The sequence below is a fragment of the Branchiostoma lanceolatum genome, chromosome 1 (assembly GCF_035083965.1).
Source record: "Branchiostoma lanceolatum isolate klBraLanc5 chromosome 1, klBraLanc5.hap2, whole genome shotgun sequence".
Lineage (NCBI taxonomy): Eukaryota > Metazoa > Chordata > Leptocardii > Amphioxiformes > Branchiostomatidae > Branchiostoma > Branchiostoma lanceolatum.
In genome coordinates, this window is record NC_089722.1 from 27608270 (window position 1) to 27633551 (window position 25282).

Here is a 25282-nt window from a genome sequence, read left to right on the forward strand (position 1 = left end):
TAGTGTTTCATGACAAGCCTATTGGAGGAATTTTTTATTGCAACATACCAAATCATCAAAATAGCTATGGATAACATTTTGACAATAGTTATTTTTCAAAGCAATTTTATCAGCAATTCAAGAATCCTTTTCATAGCGTAACATTTGAAAGCAGCATTTTATGGACAGTTGTGTTTTTGATGGCAACACAATAAATCAACTAAGAAAATAGCTATGTAAGAACAACATTGTAATATACAGGTTACACAAAGAGCTCTGCGCCACAGGCTATCTGGGAAGTATTTACCTTGATGACATCAGTGCCTGGCGATGTACACGTCGCCTTATCACTGATATCAATCACCTTCCCGGACCGCATCACTGCAAGCACCCGCAGCGGCGTTGACACATGTAGCCCGTTCAAGATCGCTGTATTCAAGAGCTGCGTGTGCTGTTTTGTACAACACAACAAGAAAGAAGATTAACTCAACACGAACATGTCGCAATAACCATCAATTAGGTTTTCTTGTCATTTCAGGCAATACATAATAGGATGTTCTAATAATCCTCTTTAGGTTTATCAAACCCAATGGAACTTGACAGTTATTTGTACAGATAAGGTTGTAATGCATAGACAAACAAACTGACATGGTGGTCTTCAGCACAGCAAAGCTCAAGTATTTTGCAACTACACCACGAGTCTTTACCAAAAATGGTAAACGTCATACCAAAAATGTTAACGTCAGAATCTCTTAAAATAAACAACTCAAGCTCTTTATTCTACTTCTGCTGTGTGAATAACCGTAATTATTGTTTTTGTTGCATTTCTGCTTATTACAGTTTATCTTCTTTTGAACAGTTACTATTTTAATAAACAAGATGAAGGAAGGCTATAGAAATGTGTGTGGCCATGTCTCAATGCTCAAGTCATCAATCAAGTTCAAATGCATTGACAGCTGTTGTCATACCTTAGCAATGGGGACAAGGATGGGTCTCTCTTCCTCCGAACTTTCCTCGCTGTCTTCCCTGATTTCTAGATGGGTGACGATCTTCTGGTTCGGAGTGAAGACCTCCCGTTGCTTGTCCTTGACCTCGTATTCGATGCGCCAGTTGATGCGAGGACCGCCATGTTCTAGACTGGACACATTGCCTGCCAGGAGGTCCCACTCGAAAATTGGTCTTGGGGGAATTTCCCTGCAAAAACAAGAGCAAATGTTTTGTTAGACCGAATCATTTAAAAAGGAAAGAATATACATGTGTACATGTACAGACTGTATTCTAATTGTTATCAGTTATCATCTATGAAGGGGTTCCATGCGTATTTTCATAATTTTTATGATTTTGTAGTTTTGGAAATGTGTCATTTTATGTACATTTGTATTGATTACTGTGCCTGTGCCATGTACGTCTGTATTTCTTTGAAATGAAAATTGAATAAAATGGAAAAAAAGAATATGCATGTATTAACAACCTAGAATATAAACAGTGATTTCAAGCCACAAAATCTAATTTATTTACTTCCTAAAGTGCAAAAGGTGACTCCTTGCCAAGGCAATAATTTCTCTTCTAAGCCTATTACAAGTGAGCAAAAACTGTTTTATTTCAAATGTCAAATCCATATAAACAAATTAAGGTGCCTACGTAAAATCAATCAAGTGTTCTGGATAAATTAGGTGATATTCATCTGAATATAGAAGAAGTACAGCATAGTGATATCCTTTACATCAAACTGTCTTTGAAATATTTCTTGTGTATATAAATTTCAGTGTTCAAACAGAAACTATTCAACACATTTCTAGCTACAGTAGTAGCTGTGATTTTGTAATGTACTGATTTTATTGCACGGAACTAATAACATTGAATTGACCTTGACTGAGCAACCAAAATGAATTATATACATTAGAGAATATTGCAAAGGGCCCCCATTAACAGCGAGTATTGCAGCTTCCTAATTTAGTGATAGGTTGTACGAAACCAGACTTATTATCTTCCAGAACATCTTTGTGAATTCATTAGCCATTCTGTCACTGTGGGTGCCAAATGTACTGACTGGAAAATTGATGGGCTGCATGAGACTGAGGCTGCACATGTGCAGGCATTCCGCAGGGGTTCTCAATTTTTCATGAACCTGTTTACTCAGTAACTCCATCTAACAATGAATCACGCATTTAGACATGAAAATTACTCCACCATCCTGACCTTCCTCTCAGAGATGTCTGGTTGTTTAATAGCCACCAAAACGGCTCTGGTGATATCCTCTGTCAAATATGCTTTGATGTAGCGCACACACAAGTGCCGCAATCGTTCGTAACAATTTGTCCCAAACATAGCAGTCATAGCCTGGTAAGGACCAGGGATTTTGACATCCATGTTGGGTTTCAACCATATAATCTCTTTGACCTCATAGAAGGACAAGCCTGAGAACTGTGGTAGATCACAATGTCAGCACTGTGACCACTTAGCAAAGGGACCACATCCATTTTTGGAGACTAAATCCAATGCACAAATTAGGAAGGGGCCATTATTTGGGAGGAAAATTGGAAAAATTCTCATGGGTACTGTTCATCACTTAATCCATGCACATAGACAGAAATGAGCTCATGTTTCATAGTAATGTTGGTAACAAAAATCCATGGACGTAATTTCGCAATCTGTCACTTAGCTGAATACTTAGCTTTTTGATATCTTATTCTCATATTACATGTAATATTGCACCCTACTACTAGGTATGCCTGTATTTCAATATTTGAGTGGCGTGCATGTGCACATGGATATAAATTTTCAGCTAATGTGGTACTAGTTTTTCTGCAATGCATTGGAATCCTGTCACATTAAATATTCTGGTCCAAGAGAAATCATTGTAGAATTCTGTACATATAACTAATGTCAAGTATTAGTCACTGATTGCTTATGTCTAAGACTATAATGTTCATAAAAATATTCTTTATCTGTACATGTACATAAACAATCTCATTTCCCTTTCAAAAATCAATGCCATATTTTGCATTCAAAGAAAAAACATTATACACAATTCTAAAGGCTTAATTCCATTTGGACAGCTGCATTTTGAGTGGTTCTATGGGGCAAAATTTAATTACAAAGTTTGTTACTCTATAAAAAAGACAGATGTACATACAATACACTATTCTTGCCAAACCAATTATCATATAAAAACACTAATGAATAACACAGAAGACCCAAAAAAAGACAACTGTTTTAGTATGGAAAATAATCCTTTTATGTGAGAAACACCATATTCATATACTTTGTAATTTATGGTATGTATCAATGTCATCTGCTTTATGACTTAAAATGGATTTCAAGTGCATATAAAGATCAAAGAGATCCCAATAACGATGTCCATTATACCATCAATGACTGACCCTAAGCCATATAAGCACTCTGGTCCCACCATTTCAATTGCATAGAAAAAGGGGCAAAGAATCGATCTAGGCGAGGATTAGGGTTTGTCATTCAATATGGCTAAGTACACAGTGGGACTGATTCTGATACTGTAAACAATTTAAGCCAGAAAGTTGTGAAACCTCTGACACTTGGTGAAATCGGCGCTTAAGCCACCTGTACTTTTGCTGCAATGTACGCGACAAAGTCTGCCAAGGAAGGACAGTCGTGAGCATGATTCTCCATATTCTGTTGTACAGGAAATTCCAGCTCAAAACTTTCCAAACACTTTTCACATTCAAGAGGGCTTTGAAATGCTATTAGCGTCCCGAGCCCACGGCCCGAACTTCGGGAGGGACAAAAGGAGCGAGAGGTACAGCGAGTACGGCAAGACTCTGGAGTGTGGGTTCTAAACACAGCTGCCTGCGTGGTCTTCTCTCCGATAACCCAAAGTTTGTTGACGTTTCTGCTTGGAGGGTATCGCACCTCCTCTGGCTGAATACGCCGGCGGAACGTGACACCGCACCAGCTGGCTTGATTACACTAATTAAAGAATCTACTGAAGCATTGAAGACTGGCGTCCAGTGTTCAAATATTGATACTCGAAAGGTGGACAGACGTGGGGTCCATTTTGGCGAGCGTACTTCACCCCCCCTCCCCGTGTCTGAGGACCAAGCTGGTCACACATGCCCGGCACCCCATGTGTGTTTAGACTGAGCGTGTGTGGAGGGTGTGCGCGGAAGTTTGCTGCAACGCGTTTTCAAAGATGACTCACTCTACAAACAATCCTCTGACAACACGTGTTTCATTTACATCCAAGAGTATTTAAATATTTCTTGTGAAATTCTTCTCAATTTTCAGCTTATTTTCAAATATTTGCTTATAGTACAGGTACATTTGCAAGTCTTGTGAAAATAAAGACAACCGATGTTTTGTTTCTTCATCACACATACATCATGTACCTGTAATACCTCCATCCTTTCTCTCCAAAATAGAACAAAAATCTCATTAGCAAGTACTGCCCTTACTGTTCAATGTTTACGAGCTAGGTTTAGTTAGAGAACCCCGAATCCACACTGGGCAGCCTTGTTTGACTTTGAACTTTTCCCCTAATCGGTCTGAAGACTTTGCCCCCTCTCGAGAAATGTTGTAATTATACCCAAAAGAAATTACAGCGTGCTTCGCTGTGTTCAGTTGCCTCCCAGGTTGGATTTTACCCCTCTTACAATCTTTCCTTTCAAGCACTTCCTCCCGAAATTGCATTCCATGTAAAGCTTGATCAAACCGCAGTCTACCAGGACACTAATTAGGCACCTATCAATGGAGTTTCAACGGTTGTGAACATGGCCATCCCAGAAGAAAGAAAGCAATTTCTGCCGTTAAATCTAATTATTTGTCTAACCAACATATGATATCTCTGGGCAAACGCTGTATATGGGCACAGAAGATTAACCGCTAGTTTCCGATACAGGGTTGTTTTCAGATGTAATAGCACTGCTTCGCTGTGTAACACACCAGCTTCAAAAGCAAAAAATAGTGTCACTACACTACAAACCTTAAACCAACAATACTTTCAATACAACAATACTTATTGTTGACACAGGCCGCTTTTTTTAATCATAAAACATTTATTCACACCCCTTTTGAAGATTATATTGAAAGGTGCGTGCCAAAATAGAACCCCCTTTCGGGTGCAAATTGTTACAGAATTCCACGGAACCCCATTGGATTAATATCTTTGGGGCACTAGTCCTGGATGCAGGGTTTCTTCTAAGCCTTCCTGGCTAGAGTTTGCAATGCAAATTGCCATCGACCATCAAGAAGATTAGTGCGTTCTACACTCCGCAGTTTAACAAATGAACCAGTTACCAAACGGAAACCTGTACCAGGGGATTGCAAGCTGGCGGGATGTTTTGAAATCAAGCAATCAATGGAAAACATGCCGGCCAGTCCTAATTGAAAGGCATTTGCCATGCCGAGTTCTTCATGATTGGATAGGTCTAGCGGAAAAAAAGTATTTTTGAAAACCTGCTGTTCAGGACTTTGTGGTTCCTGATGGAAAGCGTAATCTATACCAGTGCTCTATGTTTTGTAAACTGAAGTCACTCAAATTCCTTTTATCTATTCAAGTAACTCTTGCTCCCAACACAGCAAATCTGATTTGCATATCTCGTCTTTGGATAGGGATCTGAAAGGTAAAATGCATTCTCGCTAACGGCAAAGATGTCGATAGATATACAGTTACAATGATGCAAATGTTCATACCTTCTGGATAATTCTTTACCTTCCGTCGTATACAATACATTTTTCTGTGTTGTATGATCGATATGTATCGTTTTGTTCGTAATTTAGAATTTCAGAGGCTTGCATAACTCTAGCAAAATGGCTCCTGGGTTTTTCCTACTGTGCAGGCATGTTATAATTGGGCAACTTGTCAACCCCCGGGAGTATTGGCAGGCCCTGGAATCCTGACAGGAATGCCCAGTATTTTGCCTGACCCCTGGGGCTTGTTATGTCTGACAGGTGCGGAGTCCCATGCCGGGATCCCCACCACCCCTGGGTATGTAGCGGGGAAAGTGGGGAGTCGACTCCAGACACCCACATTTCATCACCTCTAACTACACAGAATTGCCACTAGCTCCTACCCGAGAATTTTCGGCATAATTCTAGCACAAAGCACCTCTGTATAAATACATTCTAAATGTACACTGACGTCATTGTGCACAGGGAAGGCCATTTTTCTTGACTAATGTACAAGAAAAGGAAGAGAAAACATGAAAACGAACACATTTTCCATGGCTTCACCGAAAAAATGCAATACTGACAATGGCAAGACTACTAATAAGGGAAACATTTGGGTTGCCGAGGGTTCTTAAAATCCGACAAAATCCCTCAGAATCCTGCCACCGTGTGGGATCCTTTGTTCTCCCTCTGGTACTCAGGCCGCTTGGCTATGTGGTGAACGTAAACCAATCCTGACTTGAAAAGGGAATATCACTTTCACAGGAAAACATGTCCCAGTAATCTCTCTGGATGGCTAGAGACTCTACACATGGAAGGGCTTCCATCACAACCGAGAGACAAAATAGGAGCGAGCCGCCACCCCATTTTCTCCCAGTTCAAGCGGGTCACCCCTAGGTCTCGACAGATTGCAGTTTCCGACACATAAACATGTAATTGATCCGGGAGGAAACAGAACACACGGTGCGGCCGCCTGTGTTATTTGGGGAACTACGTTTCGAAGAGCATTGCCATTAACCCGCTCGTAAAAATCCACCTCTACAGTAGCTACCAAGTGGTCCTTGCACATCATTTCAAAACCACATATCAACACTGACAGAAATCTAATAATAACGGAAATCTTTCTTTTACATCCGGATGGTGTAACCAATGAAGTACTGACCCATCACCTTGATATCTGCTGAAAAAGCAACTTAGAAGTCAATAATCGTCCACAGTGCCAACATCAGATCACCACTACTGCAGTTTTATCTGCTTCGTCCACAAAATCCATGACCCAAATGAAACATTAAAAAATGCAAATTCAATTGAATACAGTATATAGATTTTGTCAGATCTGGATTATAGTACATGTATGTTATATTGTAGAGAAGTCAAACAGTTCTTAAGTCAACCTGAAAATGTCTGTCGAAAAAAGGCAACCCATTTTACAGTTGCTGGAAACATACATCGATGATCTGCTTTGGAACAAAATTTTTTGATGTAATATTACAGAATGGTATTTGCTACAAGTCATCAGTAAAAACCAAATTCCATATCATTTTAGAGTCTCTAAAAGCACAACAATATTTTCCTCAGATTCATATAAATATTTCAATGACAACATCTCTCACAATGCAATGTCTCCAGGCTGTTATGACCAACCCCTCAACCCCATAATGTAGATTATGCATCCTTCCTAAGCATTTGCCTATTCTCTCTGGAGTAATAAACCAGTGCATCTGGATACCTATTAGGATTTTCATGGCTGTTATCAGGAAAAATGAGACTCAATCTCTTCATCTGTACTCTCTATCAGCTGCAAAAATCTAGCTTTAGAACAGAACGTTTCTCTACCTTTCTCAAATCACTATCGCTATCTATTGATATTCCTTTAAGTACAGTATATTGATATGAAAGCAAGCAAGCTCTACAGGTAGCTTCTTTTTATTAAAAAATGGGAGTTACTTGTGAGAGGAGCAACATCCGACAGTAAATCTTTGTATATTCATGGACAAATCTCAGTCACAAAGGACAAGGCAGAAATACATTATCCAGAGATCTACATTATGCAGTTAGCAGCACATGCCAGTGATTAAAATTCAAATAAAAACCAATGAAGCAAATGCTGATTTAACCTTCCCATAGCGCTTACTTTCAAACATGTGAACATGTGTGATAACATCGCTTTGCAGTCTCCTTTATTTTCTCACTTTTCAATCAGCATGGCGTGTTATGCTTCTGTCTGTTTCAGACATAATACAGCCACCAGTTTGATCTACCCTCGCTTTAATCCTTCCAACCTACACGTAAGCCTCCGAGCCAGATGTGCGGTAGGGATGGCCCTTTCTTTAAAATCTAGTGCCTGGAAAATCCAACTATAACAGTATAAACTGGTTCATGCATTGAAGTCTCCGGGGCCTTCACCTTTGACATATTGACCACAATGCGTTTGCAGTCAACCAGCTCACTGATGGGCTAGCTACAATATCTCAGGCAATGATATGCAACTATTACGAAGCATTTTCATCTGATGTCACATGGACGCCAACATCGAGCCAAAGGCAGCAAAGTGTAATTCGGTGGCTCATATTTGAAGTGTTTTCTGACATCAAAAAACATCTGACATTTTCTGGCCCTCTCAAACCTTTATTATGCTTGTATAGCTCAAAGAACAGAATACCAGGAGAATACTTTGAGAATTGCTAATAAAATACAAAAAATGCTGTGAACATTTCAGTAACAATCCACTGAAATGCAAATCAAGGATAGCAACATGGTGGTCTGCACCTGACTGCTTCATTGAAATGGAAAGTAAGAGAAAATGCTGTAGACTTTCATTGTGAACAAGGGCACTATTCAACAGCCTCATTACTCATATGGGTACCTACTGGCTGTAATAATACAACCGGGTGAGTTATTCTGATGGGTAATATTTCTATACATGCAAATTTATGAATCTGTATCTGAATAAATCATTGCAGGAAAAAGGGTTTTACGTACCTCTGCATTGCGATTTGTTGCTGCCATTGTCGCTCAGCTTCTGCCCGCTGTGGGTCCATGCTTGCGGTGACCGTCATGCTTCCGTGTTTCTGGTTACTCGAAGTAGTGATCTGCCATCTTGTGGGGTCCAGGGGCCTTGCTCCAAGTATCTGAACACCATTTTTGGGTTTAGCCCTAAAACAAAACAAAAAGATACATTTTTTAAAACATGCAACAGAATAATTAAGCATTTTGTAACTTCCAAGATATTATGAAATAGAATCTGGCATAAATATTCTGTCAGAAATACAAAATAATCTACGAAAAACCCTGTTTTACCAAGGATTCTTTATTGCTCTTCATTAAGCATTTTGATTCTACCTGCAGTTGTACATTCATGGCATCATATGTGTACTGGTTCCAGCTAAACTTATGTAAAGAGAGCAAATAATGCATACAAACTGTAATAGCTTGTTTGTAAGATAACTAAGTTTAGTTCTGAAATATATCACAAATCATATAGCTTTTTTGTTTTCTACAAGATCTATTTTTACCTAATTTAGGGCAGTTTTCATTCAACACAATTTTTCTTTGATGCCATATGAATAAAAATAACAAAACGTGTAACGGGGGGTGCCCAACCATCGGACGTTTTTTTACGCGCTGGAACTCACGGCGCTCCATTGCTGGTTGCCAGAGAGTGGTCAGGTTTTAATGAATGAATTTTGAAGAAATTCATCTAAAGACCATACTTGGACAAGAAATGTATTCATACTGTTCATGGGCCCTTCATGCTCCGCGTTACATGCGGAAGACGCTGTGAGACATTTTCACGAATGTACCTTCTGATTTAGTGCTACCCCAGCTAGTGTGCCTAACATAGTACGCTTTGGTAATTTTGCTCTCTTCGGAAGTTGGTGATGAAGTTGGGGAAATGTAAATAAGGCTTGAAGTCTGCTATATTCTAGCTTTCTTTTGACCGGAAAATTTTGACCGTGTGCACTTCTAACGTCATGTGAGAAGGGCTATATCTAGCGCATCCCAGCTCATGTTCCCACGGGAAATAGGCTACTACGCGGCCCGACGTACGTATTGAATGCGGCCCGACTTACGAAATCATTACGAAAAAACGACACCGCTTACATCAACAATACTCCGTCTACTTATTGGGAAACATCTTCGCCATCTCTGTATTCAGTTTCCTTTTCATAGACGGTACCAATCACATGTTAGAGCGTAACAAAACTGTGCGTTGAATCGTCTCGCCACCATCGCGGCCCAAAAAAATGGCGGGAAAACAACGTCGTCAGACGACAGCAATGTTTACGTTGTTTTTCTTTCGTCGGTTTTCTTCTCAACAAACACTTAAAGACCCAAATTTTTAGTGTTTTATGAAATTATTTTTCTTATGTGTATGATGGCTGTGTGACTTATGTATCTGCTTGGCACAGGTCGTATATTTAGGTGCCGGGCCGTCTAGCTACGCAGTGACCCTCTACTCAGCGTTGCCATCATTATTGTCAAAATACTACTTTTCGACAAAACAAGAAATGAATATGTACACATATGTTTTGAATGTAAATGACAATTATGTGCATGAACTTGGGTTATTTACCTTCCTTATCAGCATAGTCATTGGACACAAACACGGCGTACTTATGCAAAATAAGATCAGTAAAAAATCCGTGCGATGTTCGGGCGCGTGCGATGTTCGGGCGGCCCCCGTTACACATGAAAAGGACTGGAGATCTTGTGAGCTCAAACAGCAAGTCTTTGATCTCTAACCTTGTTTCCATATCAAACAAGGTATCAGTAACCTATACCCTTTGATGTATTTTTCCTTCTCAAAGCAGAGACAAATGTATTAATTTACACTGACACACTGCTGGGGTTTTCACAAAGGCCTGTTTGCACATTATTGTTTCCATTGATGGGTAGACTCTTGTTAGTATTCTGTACTTGCAACTTGTGGTCTCCATGTGTATCTGCTTTTCTTATGGTGAATGAACGTGTTATTATGTAGGATCATTTATATCCTGAATGTAAGCTTGTTCAGTGGAACAGTGGCATTTCATGTGACTTGTAATAACAAACTCTCCCATGTGAAAGCACATGTATACAATGACAGGCAGACAGGCTAAGGCATTTTTCAATGAGTGCTTACAAATCTATTTCAACGATTTCTAAAATTCTGTCTTCAGAAGCATCAAAATGAAGCCCACTAGATCTACATATACAAATTTATAATATTTTCATTTTTCCAAGAAGATTTAATATTGCCAGGTCTTGTAAGTTCCACATGCACCCTAAGACTGCCACATCTAAAAAAACACTTAAAAGTCTGAATATGAAGAGATATGCAGCACCAGTAATCCCCTTGCTATGCACACTTCAAATATCCAGGTGTTCAAAACATTCTTGAGAAGGTCTAAAAAAACACCTCTTTTTTTTAAATGGCTGTCTTAGGGAACCCAGCAGAGTTATGAGATTTGATGTTACATTTCTGTTGCTATCAGCTATAGAATTGTTTCATTCAGACTACATCATACACATTCACCATATGAAACAAATATTTTAGCTTCCAACTGATATCTAAATTTGCAGCAGGGAAAACTTGACAAAAATTCACAAAGGAAATCATGGCGGTTAGAAACATCAGGTGTTTCAGGTTCACACCCCCAACTTCTCTAGTCGCCCTCCAAAGCTTCAATTATTGATCTATGCGAACGCCAGGCAGCCATTTTGCCCTTGAGACGACATTGTCAGCCATCATCACTTGGTGGGCCGACACCTCAATGTCAAATACATTTGACCCTCCATCTTTGACTGTATTTCAGTCGTCTCCTTTTGCCCTTTCGACGGCTTTACACACACTTAGGGACGCTGAATCAGGATATTAAATGTCAGTAGCAGAGGTGATTACGTTTAATACAACCAGAGGCTAGGACCTTTTCTAACCTTCTGAAGAAAGGAAATGGAAGATAAGGAATTGCTCAGCGGGTTAAACTTCTTATTTCACTGACTTATACTTGATAATATATATGCTAAGATCCGTTTATTCATCACTTATAAAATAAGGCAAGGGGATAATGCTGAATGTGTAGACATTTTAAAACCATGTTTTTCTTTCTGAAGCTTTATATATTTTACAGTGAATACAGCAGATTATACAGAGCCTTGAATTCAGGTCTTAATCTATCTTCAAAGTGTCTGTACTATTCTTTAGGGAATGTTTCTGACAGCTATGATTAATTTGGTCCAGAATCTGTCCATCAGAAATGCTGATTAATGACCACCTAATGCTACTGTACATGATTAGAGCTCCTTTCTCTTTTTATATACTTTCACTTTTAGTAAAAATATAGGCAACTTCTATTCTTTTTAGGCTAACAAAAATTCAGGCTCATTTCTGGGAATCACAATATCATTTATAAAGGACATGTCTACAGCAGCTAATAGATGCCTGTATCACTTGGTTTAGTACAACATGATTTGAATTTTTGCAAATTGCAGGTAAAATTCCTGACAACTTGTAACACCGCAAATAAAAGTATTTTGAGCCCTTAATTAAGTTAATAGTCAAAACACATGTCCTGACCCTTTTCCAGGTGAATTTGTCATGCAGGATTTTTGTTCTGCCTAAAATCAAGTAATTTTGCAGGACTGGTCAGGTCAGGTCTTCAACTGTGTTTTGGCATGTCCAATATATTTTTGTTATAACATCAACAGTGTCCGAAAACGTTTAAAAAAAAGATGCCCTCTACAGTCAAGTCTGGTGGGGGTGCTGGGCTGCCAGGTCAAGCGCAATGCACCTATTGACCTGTACAGAGGCAGGGTTTACAGGCCAAGCAATGGCAGCATCCTTTCCATGATAAGGGGGGTGAGATCAATTTCCACCCCACAAATCAAAAGGCTGATAAAGCAGATATCCATGCTGATATTGAACAAATCTGTTGACTACGCTTGATCCCAGGATGTAACATACCAGCATTTCAATGAATGTACTGGCCTCCGACTTGTTAAATATTAATAATTTGTAACCTCTCCCAATGGAAAGGTCTTTTTGTCCCTGCACATGCCATTAACAGAGCTCGCAAACATTGAGGACGTAGGAATTCGGGCCAACTAAGTAGTTTTAAATTTTCTGAGGTATTGGAAATGAAAAATTGTGGGAACAACAAAGATGGCTGGCTACACAATCACTGGCAAAGCATCATGGGTATTGAATGAAAATGCAGGCGTTTTCCGTTCCCAGGGAGAGGGCAGCCTCGCATAAATTCCGCCTCATAAATTCTCCGACCTGCTGCCAAAACCTTTCTACCAGGCGGGCTCCAGGACAAAAGACATTGCTTGGGAAACCATTTGAATTTCAAACGATATTCCATGCCCTAAAAAAACACACCACTTCGAAATCACAACCATTTGTGTGCAATTCTGACTGCAGGTCATCCCTTTGAGAATGCAGAAATGTTGCTCTTTGGGACCATCAATGCACCTTCCCGCAGGTAAAAGGATGCAATGCAAGGTCCTAAAAGACCTGTTAGCCCTCATTTATGTATTCTAGTCAGGGCAACCAGGCTATTGGTATGCAAGTGCGTGTGGTGCGAAGCATGTGAAATGGGTTTAGGCCATGTTGGCAAGGGCAGGCTCTGCCCGGAGATGCAGCCGACCATGCTAAATGATTACAGCCAGGCAGAATGAACGCAATAAATTATTGAAGGCCAAAACAGACCACATGGAGTCCGACATGACTTGCCTTCATAATGCATAATAACTAGTGACAAGCTTTCATGCCACATCTGGTTTCCTTGATGATTTTATCATGCCAGAAATATGCTAAATTTTATTTCGTTAAATGTCTTGTAGTTCATATGACATATCATGTCTTCTGGCATCTATAATCTTCATATCTAGGATCTATCACAAGCTGGGAGTAAAAGAAACTGTGTTTTCTTACAAGAAAGCACCAGAAGGACTGAAATATTCTATGGATGACAGCTTTAGGCATGTGGCTGCTAGACAGCATTGTTGGACGGGGCAGATGGTTTATTGTTTGACAGAGAACCAGTTGAAAGGATATTGTCCTCCTCTTTGCCATCTGCACCCCGAATATACTGCAGCTTCTGACCCTAGCTTACAGTTCGTTTTGACTGCATTTATAACATTTTTCCATGACTATTTCATGCCAGTGTACTGGGAATTTCTTTCACAGCTTTCAACTGCTACTGAATAATTGATTAATCCACCATGGTTACTGTCAGATACCTATGCATTCACTGACTCAGCAACAATTTTCCAGACTATTTCCAATCTGATCTTTTTTGCTTTGATAAAAAAACTCTTCTATGGTGATTTTTCGTGCATGATTTTGTGCAAGACACTTTGTAGAATCGGTAAATGGCAAAAGGCCTGCATTAGTTTAGCACGTTCATAGTCCATAATAATATCTACACTTGTCTGATGAAGAAGAAGAACCTGTCACAATGACCTTACCTGATATCAAATGTCTGCAGGGTCGAATTTCCACTCAGAAGCACAGGGACGGAGAACTGCTGTCCGGGCGTCAGGACCTTCTTCGGAACCTTCAACATTAGGTTCGAGCCGTCCCCGACTTCTTTATATTGCACAGCCGGTATGGTCAGGAATACTGCACCCACATGTCTCAGTTCAGGAATCTCTCCCCGCAATCTCTCCTGTCTGATCGAGTTCAAATTCTCTTCTGGACACTGCAAGCTTTCGTCGAGGGGCACCAAACTGTAAAAAACCTGGACTTCCTTGTCCTGCCACTTGCCCTGTTGCATGGGGCTCTTTTCCGTCGCCGAGTCTTTCCACCAGTGTAGCGGCAGCTCTGTTTCCGCAATACAAAGGCGCTCAGGTCCGTCCGGTTGACACGTGGCCTTCGCTTCATTCCCGTCCATCGCTACGTGAAGTACGATGCACGGTAAGGGTCCAGAGCCCTCGTTTCGTGACAAGTCGCTTTCCACAATATGAAATAACACCCCCAGTCTAGATTTCTCGGGAGTTAGACTCTTATCTAAGAGGTGCGCCCGGATATCCAGTTTATAAAACTGGCCGGGACTTGTCCGGTTCAGGCCCGGAAACAAAAATTCATGTGGCACACTTTGTTGCACTTTGAAGGGGCCGTAGCTCGCACGGACGACCGCCGGCTCTCTTGGTCGGAGAAGTGCGAACTGGTCGACTCGCACCGTCTCGCTCCCGTTGGAGAAAAGACTACTAAAGTCGTCTTGCAGGAAGTAGGCAGAGTCCGCATGTTCGTAGGTTAGATGGGCAGGGAAGCTGACGGGAACAGGAAACACCTCCTCTGGCAACACCTCCTCTGCTATACTGCGGGCTGCCCCTGCACAAACCAACAAATGAGAAGTAGGACGTTAGTTACTATAATGTTTTCTGTTTGACTTACTGTCTGTCTTACTCAATGCATTTCAAACATCTAAAATGAAACATTGGTCGTGTAGCATTATACTCTAAAGGCTGCAGGTAAAACCTTTATTCCCAACATTCACTTAAAAAAACATGTGTGAAGCCAATGGATGTTGAAAGGTGGTAGCACCTAACATTACAAATGCTAGCCATTGTGTTGAAATGTATTTATGGAGAGACCCTAATTTTTTCCTGTGAAAGTAGACCTTGAAGCTATTTTGTTCAGTGTGGATACAGATCAATCCTCAAATAACTTTGTATAGTAAGAAATTTGATTTACAAACAGAATTATTTCTTGGTTTAACTAGAAAACAGTAAGATACAATGAGGCAACGACCATGTCTAATGTGTGTCAACTGTATTTGGCATGAGATTTATTTCAAACCTGAAACTCAGGACATACAAGAGCTAGGTCAACATCAAGTGGTCATGACTCAGGTGAGAGGATAGCTTCACCTGCCTTGGTGGTCTCGGATCACTACCAACCCTGAATAGGGCACCTATGTCTGCCATTGTTGGAGGCAGGCCCCCTAACGTACCACACAGCTTGTATCCGTCCTTGAGGTAACTTTTGTGACCCCCAGACACCAAACTACAAGCAAAGCACGGTTTTGATTGGCCGAGCCATGCACTGCACCCAAAATACACTTTGGCAACTTGACTCCTGTAAGGGGATAATGTAAACAATCGGCTACCCCTGCGCCAGAATAGCCTAGTTGACACTGTAACTCTAACTGGCCGGTAGTGTAAACTCAACACAAGCTCGTTCTGTTTGGAGTTACCCGAAAGGAAAAAATTTACACTTTGTGATGTGTAACCGCTTTGCTTGGGATGAAGTGCATGCTAACACTGTGCGGTGTCTGCGCCGCATCGCTTCGAAAGGATCCTCTTGTTTATACTGTCAGGGATTGGCTCAGTGAGCGTGTAGATGCAAACTGTCATCTGCTCTGCACATTTTGAATGGCTAGACTTTCACTGAGAGTGACCACCATGTCACTTGTGTATTCAAGTACTATGATAGTCCATTACAGATAGAATGGATACATCAGTTACAAGCAAAGTAGATACGTTGTCTCGGATCAACAATGCCCAGCAGTAGAACAATGTAATGATAGTGGGGAGGGGGGCACATCAGCCTAGTTTTTTGTCTTTATAGCCTGCACCATCTAATCTGTAATTAAAAGTTTATTCTCACATTCAATCTGTCTAAATGTGCTGTCAGGCTACATTACGGAACAGTTAGCTACAAAGCAGTATCTCCTTTTTATACACTTGATTACGGATTGTACGTACAAAAAGTATCAAGGGAGAGTGTATTCTTGTAACCTCCACCATGTATAGTCTATAGAGGTCATGTGTTTTTCTGAATATTAAATGTCCTAATCTTATAACACAGAATATTCAAACCTATATTACGTTACAACATAAACTATACAATTTGAAATCTGAACAGACAATGGCGATGCTTCATTCTTCTTTTCACCTTTTCAATGCTCTCTGGAGAAAATAAATCCAACTGTTATGTGATATAATAATCTCGATCTTGCATTGCGTGATCACCTGGGAAATCAACTCTTTATAACCTTGGCCCATCCGATGATAGCAAATCCTCTAATGTTTCCCATTTGCGAACAAGTTACATTGTTCTCACCAAAGTAATTACAATGATGTTGGAAAGCCTCCTCCCAAAGCTCATAATATACTCCGAAACAGCAGACAAATAATGAAATCTTACAGGTGATGACGTTTTGTAAATGGAAGCAAGTGGTAGGTTTCAATTCAGACAGGCCAAGCCCTTGGGGAAAGGAAGCGAGCGCTCTTTATAACTTGAGAGCGAGCCACTCGAAAAGCCCCCAGAAGTAGTAGTAGTGAAAGCTGTGTCTACAGTGTAACTGTGAGGCCTGTTTTCTTCGCTTCCCTGCTTTGCCTTCAAGAGGTGTGTAAACACAAGTTGAAGGAACTTGCTTCAAACACAAAGACTTAGAACACATATGTAGTTTGCTTCGGTCTCTTTGGCAGCCATTTTTTTGTTCGCCCGTTGTTCAAAGAGTTTGCTTGAATTAATCATTAACTAACCCACCTTTTTTTACAACCTTTGTAGATTAAAGTTTACAGCCTAATGGTTAGATCTAATAGACCTTGCCGCAGTAGATAAATAACCGATTTTCACACATGGAGTTGTGTAAACTTCTTGTAATCATTCCAAGTTTGGGGAGAAAACAGAGGCTACACATGTGGATGTGTACACACAGTCTACAATTGCAAGCCACTCTGGCTAACTGTTTGCTTTTATTCCTTCAAACGTACACTTACAAACACCGGCGATTATACAGGTCTGGGAGATAGGCAATATTTAGGGTTGAGCTCCATTGTATGTGTATGTTGTTGCCTGACGGTGGCATTTCAAAGCATGTTTGTTGACATTATGATCGACCAATGGACCGTCTACCTCCCACGCTTGGCTGCCGTTTCGCAACCTGCCAGCCAACCCACCACGAAACCAGCCAGCAACTCCTATCTAAACATCACCAACATTTCTCCCTGCCTACTGTCTTTCATAAGAGTAGGATCAGCGGGGGAAGCCTCTTGACAATGCTGTCGATAAGCCTTGTTTTGTCGCTCTCTTCTAACAGGGTATTTAGCCGCCGGCCACCAGGCAAAAGTCTCTGGTTACTTGTGCCGGATTACATGGCCATTTTTCGGTGCAAGTGATCCGAGGCATCTTACATGCAGCCTATTGTTCCAACCCACCAACCCTTTTCAAACAATATTAAAATCAAGCCGGGTTTGTTAGTTTATATTTCAGCACAGACTGAGCCTGAATGAATCGTCAACGTTTACGCCCAGAATACTAAACAGCGACTTTGGTGCTGATTTCAGTATTTTGCAAATTTCCTCCTTTGTTTATGCCCATAAAGGAAAAGCGGTTAGTAGGCGAATCCCCACGCCAACCGGGATGAGTTAGCCACACAGAATGGAATGTCTTTCCAGTTTGGGCATATCTTTGACCTCAAAGGACTCTGAAGGATAAACACAAGCAATCATGGCAGAAATACAATCACACTGGTCCTTTCAACATCCGCCTGATTAGATTAAGGGTCCATTAGCCCTGCGATGATGAAGCTGGAGAATGGAGACTGTAGTGTAAGAAACACAGGCTACAGCAATGAGTCAGAAACCAATCAGTGCGCAGTCCTCTCCATAACCTATCAGTGCGCAGTTCTCTCCATAACCTAGCGGGACAGATTCTGCAGCCCATTTGCGCCTAGGAAAACATTTAGCACCCATTACATCCATGAGCATGAATCATGACCAAAACGATGGTCTCTCTATGATGTTAGACACCTTTCCTTTCAGCAGGGTTAGGAGAAGATAGTTCATGATCACAATCACTGGAACAGCTATCAGATAGTAAAGATATTTTGTACAGTGGTATTTTATAAGTCATATGCTACGCAGTGTCTTCTGTTTTGAGATGCTTATCAAAATATGGAAGGCCATAAACCAGCAGCAATGTAACTATTTTCCTCAGTCTTTTTATAATTGAAATTTTATTCTATGGTCTGAGCAGAAATACAGAATCTTTTCCTTTATTGTTGTCCCCTTTTTTCTCCATTTTCATTTCTACAAAATGCATGTCTTCTTAACCTGTCAACCTGGGATAAAAAAATGATAACCTAATTGAAGTCAGCATAAAACATGTCAAATTAATAAACATGACTTTCTCGTACATGTGCTAAATCCATTTCTCTATGCGGCACAGCACACCTCCATTTGCTACTTTTCCCAGAGGGTTGCTGAAACATGTTTATGGAAATAGATTGAGATCACAGATGTACCTCCAGATTTACCCTCGCATTCTGATTGAAATCAGGGCTCTCCCCAGAAATTTTTAGGGGAGTGGTGCTCCCATTTTTAAGAGAGGGCGCGAAGCGCCCTAAAGTCGCGCACGGCGCGACAAGGAGGGGGGGGGGTTTGGAGAGGGGGGGATTCCCCCCAAATTAGAAGCTATTGCATTTTGGCCATCTTAATTGCAATTTGAGGCCTTCTCCTGGAACTTGAGCTGTAAATCTTACAGAAATAAGAGACAGAAAATCTGTTGCATTTTGCCTTTATAAATTGCGATTGGAAGCTTTCTCCTGCAACTTAGGCTGTGAATGTTACAAACTAAAGATAGGATCAGAAGATCAAGCCCAAATTGTTTTAAATTATTATCAAAATTAGGTTATTTAAAAAAAATTATTTAAAAAAAATTTAAAAAAAGGAATGACTATTCATACAATTATGTAATGAATTTGAAATAAGAATTAGAAATTTATGCCAGTAGAACATTATTCATTAGTATAGAGCACATTCAATAAAAACCATTTAAAAAAACTTAATAGATTTTGCTATTTATTTAGTAAAATGCCCCGCCAAACTTCGTCCAATTCCACCTGGTTAAGAAGGGTATACCAGGAAAATTAACCGAATGTTGCCATCAGAAAATGCTTGGTTAATTTTTCAAAATCAATAATGTTACAATCACCCCAAAACTGCTCCAGTTATCGTCACAAAATGTGATCCATGCCGAAACTGTGTTAGGGGATTTCCCGCCATGTGATCACGTGATATCTTGCATAAACCAATCAGAGCACATGTTTTCATGACGCGGACCAATCAGCGCTTAGATTTATGCATATCAATGAGTAAACAAGATGGCCGCCGGATTGCCGCTAGCAAGGGTAATTTGAAGTCAACCCCCGGCGTGAAATACGACTTGTCTACGCTACCAAAGCAGAATTTTCACGGGAAAACAATGAAAGGAATAGATTCTCCGCCGAATACGACCACAAATGACGGCAAATCGGGGCAAATCACAACGTAGGGGCTGAAATGCTCGGCCGAAAATCGTGTTTTCCTTCACGTATTTTTGCTGGCTTTCTCTGATTGAGTCTTGAAAAAACAGTTTTTTAAGGAGATCAATGCATGTCAAAGGCACCGATATCCATTGCTTGCAAGCATAACAATGACAAGAAACAAAGGAGTGTGATTACCCAACGGTAGGTGGCGTCCCCACGCCCGTAAGTACAATACAAAGCCAAACTTGTGGTGACTGTGTTTCGATAATTGTTTTCCGATTTCTCGGCAAAGTATGTAACTGTTATGTAGCGGTCGGGAGTTACTAGTCGGGAGTATCGACGCCGATCCAATTTTTCGTTATTTTTTATCTACAAAAATACAAAGAAAAGACCCTAAATTTGAACATTTTGGGAGAGGCGCTGGGAATTTTGGGAGAGGCGCAGCGCCCTTGCACCATTGCGTAGGGAGACCCCTGGAAATCTATCATCGGGACGAAAACTGCTCTCTTGGGAAATAATATCAGTACGAGTCATGAAGGGGGGACTGCAGTTATGCTATCACCTGATAAACCTTGAACTGTAGGGGATTATCAGGTGTGTGATCTCATTGGTTGGATTCAACAATGTCAATTTGACTCAAGGGACTCGTTGGTCACTGTAGGCAATGACACTGTGTGTGTGACAGTGTCCTCTGAAAATGTTCTCAGCCATGGTCATGATCATGGTGATAAAAAATAATCAGTACACTGTACACTGTACAGAGAGGTGGTTATAACATGCCATATCCAATTTAACATTGAGTAAGCAACTTGAAATTCACACATTTATGTTTCTACCCCTCAAAGTTTTTAACTCCATGGTTCCTAATGATTAATCATGGCATTTGCATTTATTTATCAAATTATATTTTTACGGCAATCCTGCCAATCCACTGTTATGCGTCCATCCAGAATATGATGACGAAGGAATTTTAGCAGAACCCATAACTGCCATAATGGGGAAATATCTATTCGGCAGAGGCAGGCCCGGCAGCCATATTGATTTTTTGGGGGGCACAGCTAACCCTCCTTTTCAGTAGGTCATTTACTTTCACCCCGATCAATAATGCATTCCAAAAGGGGCTGTCAAGAACATGGTGTTTTGCTATTTGGTAGGTTGCCAACGCAACCCATTACTTGGATGCCTTTTTCGTTCCAGGCAACATTTCAAATTATCTTTCATATCATTTCGGTCAGCCAGAAAATTATTAATAAGAAATACGTTTTCTCTGCAGACTTCTATTTTGTGTCAAATGATGAAAATGGCAATACAATGGATTTTATCTATTGATCTGACCAGTTGTATAATTCATTATTCAATTATGTTCCTCCTCAGCAAATCCATTTCCCACTTGCGCGACCAAACATGCTCCTTAGCTGGATCTCCGTTCAAATGCGGTTTTATTTTTACACCTGTCACCACGAGCAATTCCGAATCGAGTCTGGTATTATGTGTCTATTTCTCCTACATTTCAGGCATTTGTATTGATTTTTCTCCCCTACAAACACACCGACCATCTCGAACAAACCAGTGCCAACAAATTATTGACAGAAATAGTTTTGTACCTGTGGATATACATCCACCAGATAATGATCAAATAACAGGCCAGCTGACTGTGTTCTCAAAACTATTGATTGTGCTGAGCCATTCTTGCCTGCCATTGTTTTTTTTACAGTATTGGATTTTTCTTTTTACCGCACTGATATGAGATTTTACACGCTAACCAAATGGTAATCACACGCTCCAGATGACGATGCAATTTCAGCTCGCTGGAAAAGGTGACAAAGGTCCAAAAGTGACCTGCTGTTGTTTCTAACAGCGCCATATATTTTCTCAGTAACTTACTGGCATCCATACAGCAGATGGGCTGATTTTCATTTTGAGTTTGAAATCTGTGAGGGATACTTTGGCATCTACTGAAATAACAGTAAAAAGACAACATCTGTGTTAAAGTTGAGTCCGTCATATTATATACATGAAGAATGACAGGAACTGAGGCAGGAAATAATTATCATAATTTTATGCATTTTGCACATGTCAAATTTGGATATAAACCCCTATCAAGCACTGTATTTATGAAAACATACAAAATATTCTTTCAAGGTGGTATCTATAAATGATCTGCTATCTGTTTGATATTGTCACAATTTCATTTTCCATAAAAGAAATCCAATTTTTTATATCTACAAATCCATAAGCTCATTTTCTCTGATACTATGATAGACTATTACATTATCAATATGAATATAACATTATGGGATTGCTGGAAAATTACTAGCCTCTCGACAGAAGGGCCACTTCAGTGTGATTATAGGGTCTAGAAGCAGCAGTTTATCATTCATGGCAGCATAATCTTAATTAGCTTTTAGATGGATCAATATGGACCAGAAACAGGGAGATGACCACCTTTTCAAATTGTTAATCTGATTTGAAGCAGTACAGATGTTTCAAATGTTAAACTGTGTAAAGATCACACACACACACGTCTACTGAACTCACGTGTTGTATTGACAGAAACGTAGAACAATCTGTGTAGACTATAAAACTACATCCGGGGTCTTGGCCCCTGGTAGCTAGTGCGCATGTGCAAGGCGGGAAAACTACTAGATAAACATTCCCTTCTATTTTTTTCTTTAACAGAGTTAGTTAATGGTATCTTTCAAAAAGAGTATATATGTTTTCAATTGGATAAGTGGTTACTAAAATCTAAAGCTATTACATATTTATAAACCACACTTTAACAATATCTCTACATGAACAAGAAAAAAAAACTTTTAACAAAGTAACCTCTGATTCTCTAAATGGGAAAATTACAGGTGTATGAAACTCTTAACTTACAAAAATGTTTGTTGTTACGAAAAGGAAATGTCTTATATTCCAGAGTACCAGAACATTGTTCTCATAATATAGCTGATACATGTCTTGTAAATATCACTTCAAATAAAGACTTGGCATTCACCCCTTCCTTTGTGAGAATCACACTATTTCTATGAGCAGTGTGATGGTAGATATCTCAATCCTGAGATCCTTTTCCAAACACAAAAACTTTCCACGACTCACCTACATAGTACATGGACATATAAAGCTTGGTATTGCATACTTGCACTTCTTGCCTTATACTAGAGGCTTTAATGGTAACATAACATGAGCCTAAACCTGTCATTGGTCCCTAAGACTATTCTGAAGGGTGCTAGAGTCACAACGTGTTCATCCAATATCAACATTGTACTGTGTAACCTGCCTTGACAACCACTTTTCAACAGTCTCTGTCTCTTGGGGAACTTCCCTCCCCATATCAGTCTCTCTTTCTGATTTCTCCTCACATGGAAAAGCACAACGGCCAAACAGTTCCTCTGCCTTTACTGCTTCGAACCTTACTGCTATGTCCTTATTTGTTGATTCCTCGTTGTTTGCTGGTTCTTCATTCAACTTCTCTACTTGTTGTACCGTCACCGTTTCTTCTCCATGTCTGACTGTGTCTATTTTATCATCTATCTCCTCAGTTTTGACTGGTTCTGGATCACTAATCTCAGCTTGCTCTGCAGCTGCCTGTCCTTTCCCAGTCTTGGGTTCTTGCCTCTCGTCTTCTACTGTTTCAGGCGTTTCTATCAGTGTCTGTGCCTCCAGACTTCCTTCCTGTGTTGTAAGATGACCCACAGCATTCTGGTACTTCTTTGTCATACTGTCCGAGATTTCCTGAAGTCTCCTTTCAGTGTTGCGCATGACATACTTTAAGTTCTCTTGCAGCATCTGACTCTTGGTGTTCTCTGCTGCTAACGTCTCCCTTATGGAGCTGTTCTCATATCTTAGCTGCTCGGTCAACATGTGCAACTGTGAAATCTCATCCTCTGTCTTCTTACTGAGAAGCTTGATTTCTTGATTAGTTTTGGCAAGTGTGTCATTTCTCTCGACAAGGTCAGCAATCTTCACCTGGGCAATCTTAAGATCTGCCTGAAGGCTCTTCATCTGTGCCTTTTGCTGCACTTGAACACTGTCCTGGGTACGACGCTCACGCATATCCTTGCCCAGATTAGCTTCGAACACCTCTTTGACCCTGATTGGTCTATCCACTAATGAAACGCAGTAATGTCCTGAGGTGGTCAAACGGAGGTCGACATTCCTGCCAAATATTGTGGCCCTGTCTTCCTGTGTGTTTAGTACTACGCCAGCCTTCTTCATGGCATCTAAAGACAGCAATAATGGAATGTCCCGTTCTACAACATCAGTCGTTATCAGCACATCTCGGCCAGCCACGTTTGCAGGAATCCTGTACCTGCCCAGGGAAGGTAGTGTGTTGTCCCCTCCAAACTCGAACACATGGGAACTGGCTTCTCGTGAAACATTCATCATATCTTTCTTATCCAAACCTGATAAGTATTGATCCATCCATGCAGAGCCACACACGGTAGAAGAGCATGCTGAATCTAGGACAGCATACGGCTCTGTTGACTCTTCCGACATCATGTACTTGGATTCGGAAGCAGCATGAGTAAACAACACTGTAAACTTCTCATCTTCTTCCAACTTAACTTCAGCTTCCGTCACATAGGCCTCTTCTGCCTTTGCATCCGGGCAATCTTCCAAGAAGTGGCGGAAAGACCCACAATAACGACAGCGTAAGTAATCTCCATACTTATCTCTAGGGTTCAGCGTCCCCTCACCCTGGCCCTGTCTACTTCCATGGCCGCCATCTTGAAACCGGAAACCACCTCGACCCCTGCCTGGCTTGTTGGAGCGGCCTGGTTTGTATTGCCCTGTGGCGCCTGGTACGTACCTCCCACGGGAGGATTGGAATGCTTGACTTTCTGCCACGTGAACCTCGTGTGTCATCATGGGCATGGCAAAAGAGTTAGACGAATGTGCCGACATAAGCTCACTGGAGAATTTACGTAAACTTGCCTTAGCCTGAGTGTATAGAGCTGTCTCTTTGGTGTAATCGAGCCCTGTCATGACCAACTTCGATTCCGCAGGGGTCAAATTCGCACGTCTTACCAACAACAAACCGAGTACGGAGGCGGGAAGGGTCACATGGCCACATTTGTTGAGAGTATTATAAAGAACGTCAAATTTTGAGATGTACTCACTCATCGGTAGGGATCCACGGCTAAACTGGTCAAACGCAACAAACGATTCCCAAAGTCTTCCAGTTTTGTCAACACGAAGGTGCTCGTCCAGCTTTTCCAGAACATTAGCGAAACTGTTGTCCGATGTGAGTTCCGGCATTTCCAATTTGGACGAGAGAAACTCACGAGTTTTGTACTCAGGATCTTCACTTGATTCTGGTAGGCTGAGCATGATCTCGATACCCCGTCTCGTCTTGCCTAATGTAGTGACTGCATTCCAACATTCGAGTTCGAACCGATACTGTTCGTATGTCT

At 40.7% G+C, this 25282-nt stretch overlaps 1 protein-coding gene across 2 annotated transcripts in view; it reads right to left on the bottom strand.

The window, feature by feature from the left end:
* The window catches only part of LOC136446017 (transmembrane protein 132B-like), a 37072-nt gene that overhangs the window by 7652 nt on the left and 4138 nt on the right, over positions 1 to 25282 (bottom strand). For both annotated transcript variants that reach the window (XM_066444295.1, XM_066444287.1), the window contains exons 2-5: positions 14077 to 14941; positions 8605 to 8778; positions 948 to 1173; positions 287 to 430 (exon numbers count right to left, since the gene is read on the bottom strand). In XM_066444295.1, the coding sequence (XP_066300392.1) occupies positions 287 to 430; positions 948 to 1173; positions 8605 to 8778; positions 14077 to 14941 (1409 nt within the window). The remainder of the gene's footprint in view (positions 1 to 286; positions 431 to 947; positions 1174 to 8604; positions 8779 to 14076; positions 14942 to 25282) is intronic.